The following is an 11197-nucleotide window of genomic DNA, read 5'->3' as shown; positions in this document are numbered from 1 at the left end:
CCAGTACTTTAGGTGGCGCTGTATGCACCTCAATCAGCTGTTAAACTAAACAGCTAGTCTAGTGACCTTTTCCAAAGCTGCCTCTGAATAACATTAATATTGCAGCGAACTAGTATCTATATGATATCTACATGAATATAGAGCCACAAATGAAGTCCTGCTCTGCACTGCTCAGCGGTCACAGCCGATGACATCATCAGAGTAGCGACTGGCCTCCAGGTACGCGCTGTTAACTCTGTCAGCACTGTTAGCATGTAAGCTATGAGCGTCTATCTCTAAATATTCTAGCATTGGTATTCTACTTGGCTGCAATTATTTGTGTGTATTCATGTTTTGTGTACATTTACAGGATTCACTAACAATGCGTCTGGCAGATTAAGACAGCTGTCAGAATGAGCTGCAATACTAAATCCTGCTTTTCATAACCTTGTCATGTCTTCAACTTCATCGTTGATACAATATGGAGCCAACAGTTATGGGAATGCAGGAAGCTTCAGTGATGACGCTTGAGAACATTTCAGTTCATCAGCACATTAATAAACCAGACATCCATGCATGCTGGTGAATTGTTTACTTTATGAACACACAGCCGCTGCAGTAAACACTGGAGCACGTAGAAGCAGCACAGAGACCCCGGACATCCGTTTGAAACCCAGTGAGGAGAGTGTACAGTTCAGGTGTACCCTGCCTCTCACCCAAAGCATGCTGGGACATCTCCAGACTGATCCTGAACACATGGATGTGTAGGTTAATGGCCCAATCTCAGTCTCCACCCCTGCAGACTTGCAGACTTTGGGACGCGCTCCTGCAAAGTCCGGGAGGGTTTAGCGGTGTCCCATTGTCACATGGTGGTGTGCCCGAGGGCTCTGTGGCAGACATGTTGAGCCCTTTATAAACCCTTTCCGTAGGTCTGCATTAGACGCTGACTTTGCCTCAGGGGATTACCCACAATGCATTGCAATGTGAGGTTAAACACATTGCCCAATGGAGACGTAAAAAAAAAAAGGTATACAAAGAGGCACGTGATAAAATACATTTACACTACATTAAGGATTAAAGATGGAACATAAAAACACATGAAATCAGAGGAATGTAAGCAGAACATATATAATACTATTTTACATTCAACAAACATCGTGTTTTGACAAAACGAGTAGTGCTGTAACAGTCATTGAGACAGACACACACACACACACACACACACACACACACACACACACACACACACACACACACACACACACACACACACGATCGTAAGACTTTTATGAAATGCCTGAGTTAAAAGAATCACAACAGATTAACTCATACAAATACAAAAATAGCATTCATTACAATAAAGGAAACTAATATTCAACGTTTCTTGGAATGAATGTATGTTGTGTTAAAATACTAAAGTAACCATTATTCTTCCAAATAGATTTAGACTGTCATTAACCTCTTGTAAACTAAAACTACAGGAATCAAACAGAACTAAATGGGACTCATAGAAATAGAATACATCTTTCAGAAAGCCATTGCTGTGCATGTGATGTGTGACATCAACACATGTTCATATAAAAATATATCTTTTAAAAAACAGAAACCGTGCGCCAGCTTATCGTAGTAATTACTCAGCATTAAACAGATCCACAGAAGCTCATTGTGTAACGAGCCAATCTCTCCGACCACAGAAGCATGAAATTGTAAATTAGGTAGAAACTTTGTTATGCAAGATCAAAGACGAGCACATTGTTTGGGAACTTCAGCACGAACCCACTTGTTCCGGTGTCAGCTTATTCAGAACAAGGCACAATATTCAAATTAACTTCAAACCGACAGACATGAACATGTTCTCTTATTAAAAGGTTAAAGGTCATCCGGGTGGCGGACATGTAAAGGCCCATGTGCAGTTATAGTGCAGCGCCTCGAACTTAAAGGACCAGTATGACATGTCGGGATATGCTTTTGCATTTTTGCTTTCTTCATGCGGCCGATGTGTTCAGATGAGTTTAATGCTGAATCTATTTTCTGTGAACAGCACAGCGAGCAGCTTACTGAAGTCTTGTTTGCCTGTACCGAGACCAAAACCCGGGTTTTCTGACTGGATCTGGGAACCCGGGTTCCAGAAGAGACGCATGGATATACGTATGGTTATTGGTCAAGAAATAGTTTCAGCACCTAACGCTCATTTTTTTCAATTCTGGTGGTGCCCAGGTTCAACAGACGATGTCTGTAAATAACCCGCTGCAGTCTTCATGCTAAGCTGGGCTCAACAAATCCAGACTCCAGCTCCACACAGGCATCAGATTAGAATAATCCCTTCGTCTCACTCTGGGAAAGTGAATAAGCACATTTCCATTTTGTTTTCAGTGGAATCAAAAACAGAAACTCACACATTGCATGTAATCAGTGTGACTGTAAACCTGCAACGTGCCATGACTGTAACTGCATGTGCAAAACAAATTGTTCCTGCAAAATTCGGGCTGTTGTGTTTTCTTCATCTAAATGTTTTGGGACAGCCTGAAGGGGGAGGAGGACATTCTTCTTGCTGCAACTTTGAGACCAGTAAGTTTTTCCTCACCAGAAGGTAGCGTGTGTTCACTATAGCATCTTCAAGGCCTGCGGGTAGTACTTGAGGAAGATCCTGTGGGCGATCTCGTACGTGTCTCCTTGAGGCTTGGTCGAGTACTTTCGGCCGTTGTAAATGAATCCCTTTTCAACCTGGAAGACCGCCTGGTTGAAGGCGTCCTGCTTGAATGGTTGTCCGCTGTTCAGACACTCGACCAGGGTGTGAACGAAAAGGCCCCACCGTTGGGCGTAGTAGTCCTCCATCAGGCCGCCCCACTCTTTGCTGGCGTAGTCCAGGATCTCACCACTGGGACCCCACAGAGTCAGCTGGTTTCTGGCGTTTAAGTCGTAGAGCGCTGCCTCCTTCTCATCTAGGGCGAGGGTTCGGGCCCGCTCCAGCCACGTCCCCAGCAGGAAGTTGCGGTCGCTGCTCAGCAAACGATTGAGTTCAGGCAAGAGATCGTGGATTAGCACCCCGCCTGCAGTCAGCAGGTCTGGCAGCTTATGTTTCTGGAAGGCGTCTACAATATCCTGGTAAAAGGAAGTCGTCAGGACTTGTAGGACCTGCCGAGTCACATCCACGAGGTCGTACCGGAAAGTCTCCTTGGACATAAGGGATGGCGCTGCCTCCATGATCAGCTTCCAGGCTTTGTACAGAGCAGCTGGGTCATACCAGATATCAGTATTCATGTGAAAAGAGGGCCGGCGCACCAGTGGGCTGTGGTTGTGGTTTTTGTAATGTGGCACCGTGCAGTTGTAGACGCTGCCGAACAGAAGCCTCCACGCCGCGGTCAGGTTCTCCTGCGTGCTGCCGTAGCGGCGGATCGCATACAGCGACGCCCACTTGGACAAGTTGACGGGCTCCTTGCGCCACGCCAGCTCGCTCATCAACTCGTACATCACGGGATTCTGCTCGATGCCCTCCGGCGTCATGCCAATGCCCACCATGCTGGAGTTGGGGAAATGTAAGGCTTTGAAGGGCCCTGAATTGATGCTCTCTATCGTGCCAAAGGATCCACTGTTGCCCCCAAAGTTGTGCAGCATGCACCAGATGAAGGGCTGTCCGTAGAAAGACTCTGTGTAGGAGAAAATTGGCTCGGTCTCTGCAAACAGGTCCAGCACGATCATTCTTCCGAGGGGCACTCCGTGCAGCAAGGCCTGAATCTGAGGCGGCCTCCAGAACACTGCGTCACTGAAGAACAGCCAGCCTTGCATCAGCCAAATTGCCTGAGGATCAACTGGGGAGAAGGAAGAACATTTTAAATTTGGATGCGGGACAAGCAGGGCACAATTCTCAAACATGGCTGGAAACCAGCAGGGAGTGTGAGTGTCTGTGAATGAGAATTAGACAACGGGGTCATACTTGGGTCATGAAACTAGGGCAATTATTGTACTTGTTAACGTGCACTACTGGCAGCATCCGATGTGAACTAGATAGACACTTACCTGCAGTCATTGAGGCAAAGACGGAGCGGCTGACTGCTGCCAGGTAGGCGGGGTCAGAGGACGGAGGACTCATCTCGTTGAAGGTGTCAGTGTTGTAGATGTGATCTGTACCAAACTGCTTGACCACCTGGGACAGATAGAGGGAACCGATCTGGAGGAAAAGTGGGTCGCGAGGATCTAAGATGTAGGCGCACGAGTAACTGCAGTTGAAGTGAGACCAGGACCCCAATCTGGTTACATTGGCTTCTGGATGCAGCCTGAAATACAAGAAACACTTCAGAGACACAAAGCTTTTGACCAAAATATTCCAACTAAATGCCCCAACTTAATCTTCCGGGCCATTTCCTCAAGGCTCGAGCATGCATGAAATTAACTAGTTCATACAAAGTGATGTAAAAACAAACTTGAGTCACCTGAGGATGCCCTTGGGAATGTTCCCAGAGAAGGCTGGCAGCACAGGAATCATGCCAAAGGATCTCATTCGCTGCAAGATTTTAAACTGCGAAAGGAAAAAGTGTCGTTCAGTCCAAGGCTCAACGCTGAAAAATGTTAATTAAATATACAGATAAAAAGGAGAAACAAGGCCTTCTAAAGAATAATTGTGGTTAATCGACAACCTGGGCCTTATTTTGGCCATAACTCCGAGTCAAAAAGGGCAAGAAAGATGCAACAGGCTGGAATGAAGTGGTCATAGTCACAACATAGAGCTCAGATCATTAGTGTCGCTGTGAACTGGCAACATTTCAGTTGTGTTCATCAGGTTTGATATGCGGAATAAACAGTAGGAATAACCCAAGTGTTCAAACTGAAGCCACTATATGTAGACAAGTGCTGTGATCATAGTCCTTTTATGTTTTTCTGATGGACAACCCAGGTGACAGCCGGTGCAGTCTACGTGCCGCCTTCAGCCTTCGTGTTTAATGCCACCTCTCGGTGGCGCCAGTGAGACATGTCCTGATTTTACACATAGTGGATTCCAACTGCGTTGACAGGCGAGGAGGCTTTAGTACTTGGAGGTAGAGCTGGTTCACGTGCCAGGACTGAGGCAGAGGCCCACCGAACCGGAAAACGTTGCCCATGCGGTTCCAGGCGAGGAAAGCCGCGCCCGAGAAGAACTCCTCAATCTCCGACTGGTTCAACCCGAGAGCTCGGTAAATCTGGAAGAGGTACACAACTCTAAGAAGATGTCCGTCAACATATCGATCAACACATTATGTATCTGCTCTGAAGAGATCATGTTGCATTGGTCAAACGGAGATATAAATTATCATTCTGCTTGTCTTAAAGCTGAACACCGCCTCAATTAAGAATTCCAAAGTGGGTTTTCCACGGCCGAGGAAACATGAATGTGAACGTGAGCTACTCTCTCCCTCAAGGCCAGGAAGTCAAGTTAAGTTTAAAGTGTGGAGGAGCTCCATAGACAACGCATGGGCGACCCACAGAACGTCTGTTTACTGTTTTTATTCTATTCTAGTATTGTGAAACTCTCTGTGTTTGTCTCATTTTTTTAGAACATCTCTTCCATTGTATGGAGCAGCTCTACTTTACACCTGATGACATCACATATTTCAGCTTTAGCACTCTCTCTTTTAGATTTGGGGGAGTGATTTAATTTTAGAATTGTGTACCACTGCAATAACATGTACATATTTGGAGAATGGGAGTTGTTTCTCTTTCATGACTCACATGATCACTTCGCCTTCTACTGATTCAGCTTATTGCTCTGAGAGTTTTGCAAGTATGTTGCTCGTTAACCCCTGAATCGCCAAACGTAATCCTTCTAGGAGGAGACCACATTGGATCATTAAGAACTCGGATACTAAGAGTCTTTTTCCAGCGCTCTTGTGGTCTAACGTGTAGATTTCAGAGCGATCCCGCTCAACCTTTGCTCGTACCTCTTGCCACAGGGCTTCCTGGCCGGTGAAAGCCAGCGGCAGATTGATCCCATTGAGGGCCATCCAGTCGATCTCTCTCTCCCATCTCGGCCAGTCCCACCACACGGAGGAATAGCTAAAGGTGCAGACGTTCTGGTAATACCGGAATCTAGATACAAACACACAGATATGTAGTTCATTATGAAAGTACAAACAATTTGTATTATTGGGTACATTTATCAATATTAATGGTATTCACCATACTTTTACTTGTTCATGACATGTTTTTTTGCACTGTACAAAAGCAACATGTGGTCTGTCCCTTCTGGCCACCATCTACTTTTGGATTAGGAAATAAGGTCACGAATTGGGAAACGGTTTTAAAAACATCTTATTGAGGGGAAACTGGTGACCAAATGGTTAGGACGCACACCAAATTAGAGCCGACACAATTTGACAATTAATCAATCAACTGAAAATCAATCAACAGCTACTGTCGTACAGCTGCTTGTGTTCTGTGCTTTTTCACACTGACCTCATACACCAGCATTTGTCTAAATTTGTTCTGAGAAAAGGTCACATTCATGACGTTCGCAGCTGTGATCTAATAATGATGAATCCCATTGTGCTCGACCTCCTCCACTGACAGCGTGAGCCAAATCATCCTAATTAGCTCATGAACAGCCAATCTCCAGGACAGGAAATGTAAGTGCAGAGCACACAGACAATGAAAAGAAAGAATCAACAAACAAAGGTCTGAAGCAGGTGAAGCGCCAGATTCAGAAATGTCAAAATATACTTTAATAGTTCTTAAGTGGAGGAAGTTCTTCTTAGTAGCATCAGTCGTAGGTACAAAATAACAGATTTATAAACACTGACTCCTCAGTTACAGCCATGCACCGTTTACTAGGACTCTAACTGAGATTCTTTAGGGAGCGGCCATGTTGCATTTCCTCCAACCTCATGGACAGACTTAACGGTGACAGTGAAGGGCTCCACATGAGCTTCAAAACTAAACAAAGACTACGAGGCTGACAGAAACTGTGGATGTACAATAACAACCAGTTGTTATTAAGCCTTGCCTCCAATTTCTGACCAGTGGCAACTGCCAGTATTGCAGCATACATTTACAGTTTTACATCTGTAAAGTTGTTTACAGGGCTAGAAGTAAACCCAAACGATAGAAGAAAATATGTTCCAGTATATCCAGTAATTCTAATACATCCATGTGTGAGATCTCGTGCACCTTATGTCACTGTTCTGTGAGAACAGAGATGGCAAAAGAGATAGACAATAGAACCTTTTCTCAATGTTAAAACCAGGTTTATCAATTGATCCAGTTTCACAATAAATAAGTCACTATCACTGCCAAGTTTACTCATTCCTCTTACTGCATACATGTTTGTGTATTTATGATATGTGCATATTGCTTCGGATTCTAATAACTGTCAATTTTCTATTGAAGTGGTTGTCATATAAAACTGCACAGAGTCACGCTGTTGTAGTCCAAACCTTAGTTTCCTTCAAATGGTCAACAGCTGAAGCTTCCCCCCGGCTTAAAAGTTATAGTCATGGGAAAACTAAAGTGTGCCATGCTCGCCATGGCTTGTTCAATCTAACTGTGCACATGGCATAACTGGGGTGAGCTGATGCAGCTCTAATGCACAACAGATAATTGAAAGGAAAAGGGTCCTTTAAAAAGGGCCCGGCTGTGGCCCAAGTGTCCATAGTGGTCACAATAAACAATGAAAAGCAAAGTGTGTCTCAGCTCCATTTGTCACATTGGAGTTACAGAACAGACAATTCAAACACAGACATGGCATGGCTCCTTCTTCCATAAAGTGTAATATCAGAAGCAGTCAGGATCAATCTACTTTATTATAATGGTTTTGCTTTGATGGTCTTTGCTGCTCCTAATTAAAACCATGAAGCCATCAGGCAGCTTGGTATTGAGGACGTAAACAGGAACGGCTGTTCTGTCTGGGAAAGTAATGCAGCGACCACTGTTACTGGTGTTTTGCTCATTTGCAATCAGAGCATGCGCATGCGCACACGTTTACAGCTCAAGAGCCTCCCTCCCTCTTCCTATATGGAACAATCTAAATGTCACATGACAATTACGATATTGTTATTATGTTATTGTTGCAATCATTAAAGTATCCACCTGTGCATCTATGGACAGACAGACCTAAACTAGATACTACACAATTAGTGCATTACTCTAGAATAAAGTATTTACATTTTTTGATTAAATAATGTAATGTGTATATCTTGTCGAAGTAAAGTGCTTAGAAATAACCAAGAACAAATTAGTCCCTTAGCTGGCAGTAACTAAGGTGTAGTAGTCTGCCTACTCACTCGCGAGAGGCATGAATCACAGCGCGCGCTCGGTCCCCATGACGTATTGCCAACGGAAAACAAACTTCAGTTTCTCATGTGAAAACTTGAACATTTTCACTGAATTTCAACGCAGTAAGCTCTGCTGCGTGTTCTGGAAACACGCAGCAGAGCTTACTCGTGCTACTGCTTCTTTGAAGCGCACGTGACCGGACCACAGTAGTACTCGCGTGGGTCACTGACCTATGCGGGGTTTTGATGCGCAGGACGCCCGTGAGCTTTGGCAGAGGACGAGGCACGTCCAGCTGGTCACCGGACCAGGAAACGTGGCAGTTGCAGAAGTATTTCAGATAGTTGTAGATGCCGGACGCCACGGCTACTCCGGTGCTTCCCGTCGCGACTATCTTGTTGTTTTTCGTGGACCTGAGCTCGCACACGTCCAGGCTGTCGTTGGAAAGGCTCCCATTGACCGACACGATGAACTCCGTTGACCGAGTGCCGAGCAGGCGCTTCAGCAGCTCGACCACCGCTCTGCCCTGCGCCTTGTCGCTGGCTTGCGGTTTGATGTGGTCCAAAGTGGGAAATTTACAAAAGGCAGTCACAAAAAGACAGAAGGCGACGACCAGGATCGGGCCACAGCTGCTTCTGGGTGACATTTCGAATCCCCCGGTCAAGTGAAGCCAGACTTTCCCACCGGAGCGCAGTTTTAAACACAACTTTATTTCTCCGCCTGTACCAGGAAGCGTCGCGTCCACTGGCCAATCAGAGAGCGGCAGCGCCACTCACGACCAATCAGAGGACACAGTTCCCAAAAACAATTTCCTCCGAGAAAGCCAGTGTGTCATGTGACCAGTCTGTCACGTGATGGTAATATTACAAAAGTGGCCTGATTTCAGGTACATGCTTGATGTTATGTGATCATGTAAAAGAACATTGTGAAAACTCATTGGATGTTCACTCCTGAACTTGGTTCAAAACACCAACAAATATGTTTGTTCACGATTCAACTCTAAGTTAACTCCCTTATGTTCTATTTGCAAATCCAGGCCTAGAACACAGAGAGCTTACATATTAGAAAGTACATAGTAAACAAACAAAAAAATACTACCACATGCCGTGATATCACACCTGACAACAGCATTCATTTCATGAAATCTGTATTATAACAATGCAGTAGGTTCTATACAAGATGACTATCTTATTGTGTAGCATCCTTAAGTGACTAGTTAATGAATAAATGCAGTGGGGAAAAAAAACCTCATTGTTATAACTAACAATGCAAATACAGATTACATTAGATACATTATTAGACAGAAATCATCTGAGAGGCCCATTCTGCAGAACGAGTACTTTGTTTAGTAATATACTTTTGCAACTTCTCAAAATATGAATGCATAACTTTTACATGTATTTATATACTTTATTTCTAATATATTTAAGTGAAGGAGCTGAATACTTTCAATATGAATCAATACTAACTTTCCATGGTTCATAAGAACAAAAATCTAAAATAGTCCAAAAAATAAGCTATTTTAAGAATTACGTTGAATTTTTTTTATAAAAACCTGAATACAACGCATTCATATAAATTGCAAATGACATCTTCTCACACAGGTGTGAAAAGTAGTGGTCAGCTGACATGAACATTAAATCGGACTCAGCAGAACAGTGCTTGGAATGGGATAATACAAAACAACAAATAAAACACAAAGGGAAACAATTCATTAAAAAATGTTTATTTTTAAGTCTGAAATCCCAACATCAAACTTCCAGCATTTTTTTTTTTTTTTTTTAAATAATATATAAACAAAAGCGCAAGAGGCATAAGTGAGAGCTGGAAAGGCCTCCTATCTACACTCCAGTCGTCAGGTATTATTTGGTAATTTTGACCGTTTACTTCACAGTGACTTTTCTTGAGGTTTACTGTATTAACTTTCCTCCGGGGCAAGTTGGGTTTTCAAGAAGGGTTAAGACGTTCCTCGGTTGAGGCTGGTACGGTAGTTAATGGCGATGGCTTTAAAATGTCCCTCAACAATCCACAAGGCACAGACTGATCTGCAGAACCTCTGTACCTCCAAACTAAGGCGTCAGATATAAAACTATTACTGAAGAATTTAGGAAAAAAATAGAAGCTTTATATGCAAAAGCAGAATTCAGCCAGGTCATGAAATTCATCCAGATTGGACACAACAGTGATGAAGACACGATCAACACCACTTCTGACTGAAAGTAGTATTACAAAGTATGAGGTATGAGTATTCTCCCAGAGGAATCCGCTGACGAGGCACACACGAAGGACGTCAAGTCAAGGAACTTCAGTGTTTATTCTGGTGACGAAAGTGGTTTCTGAGCACCAGAATTCCTTAAGAAAACCTCTCATTGTACTGAAACAGGGGTCTGAATCAGTCTCAGTTCCACTTGACAACAAATATATTAGTACTTGCACTATGTTACGAACATATCAGTCATTCAGGGCAACGGTCACATTTGTGACGTCCACAAAAGCAATATCTGATGTTGGAGTTGATTCAACGCATCACTCGTGCACATCCGTTTGTCATCCACTGGGTCGGGTCAACTGCTCCGGACTGGACTAAAATATTGGGCCAGCCTATTGTTGAAAATGATACAGGCTCTCAGAGGGTTAAGTGTTGAGCTCTGCTGGGTTTGGACAACTTGCCCGCTCACGCCTTACTCTTCACCAGAGTCTTCCACCAGCTGCAAGGAGGAGCAGGCTGTCACTGTTGCAGACTGAAGAGATTTAGTGTCTTTTACAGCCAGCGCTGCTAGCTGCTTTCATTGGAAAATACTCATTAACACTGGGCTTGGCTTTTTCTGTTTGTAATCTAGCATGCTCTTGTGACAATATTTACTGCTTTTAAAACTGAAGCATAATTTTATTAGGCTGGTAAACTGAAGATGCATTCATTTCATGTTCTCATGGATATTAGGATATGTTGTAAGGTAAAGAATAATGACAGAATAACAGT

General features: G+C 43.8%; 1 protein-coding gene across 1 annotated transcript; it reads right to left on the bottom strand.

The window, feature by feature from the left end:
• Positions 1 to 567: 567 nt before the first annotated feature.
• On the bottom strand, positions 568 to 8914 carry naglu (N-acetylglucosaminidase, alpha). Its single transcript, XM_068582468.1, has 6 exons — positions 8451 to 8914; positions 5892 to 6039; positions 5007 to 5153; positions 4410 to 4495; positions 3997 to 4253; positions 568 to 3788 (listed from the first exon to the last, which is right to left on the bottom strand). Exons 1-6 carry the CDS (start codon positions 8861 to 8863, stop codon positions 2584 to 2586), a joined length of 2256 nt encoding a protein of 751 aa, XP_068438569.1. The 5' UTR covers positions 8864 to 8914; the 3' UTR covers positions 568 to 2583.
• Positions 8915 to 11197: the final 2283 nt, after the last annotated feature.

Source organism: Clinocottus analis, unplaced genomic scaffold (genome assembly GCF_023055335.1).
Source record: "Clinocottus analis isolate CAN_PGR_092001 unplaced genomic scaffold, fCliAna1.0.p SCAF_19, whole genome shotgun sequence".
In the NCBI taxonomy this organism is placed as follows: domain Eukaryota; kingdom Metazoa; phylum Chordata; class Actinopteri; order Perciformes; family Cottidae; genus Clinocottus; species Clinocottus analis.
Note: the sequence above shows the minus strand (reverse complement) of the source record. Positions and strands in the feature narration are given on the sequence as shown.

Bases quoted from the DNA above. Each gene is read 5' to 3' on its own strand.
- naglu (XM_068582468.1), bottom strand. From the start codon at position 8,863: ATGTCACCCAGAAGCAGCTGTGGCCCGATCCTGGTCGTCGCCTTCTGT. The intron at 6,040-8,450 runs GTCAGTGACCCA...GTTTGTATCTAG, and splicing joins CGCATCAAAACCCCGCATAG to ATTCCGGTATTACCAGAACG. The intron at 4,254-4,409 runs GTGACTCAAGTT...CTTGTATTTCAG, and splicing joins ATTCCCAAGGGCATCCTCAG to GCTGCATCCAGAAGCCAATG.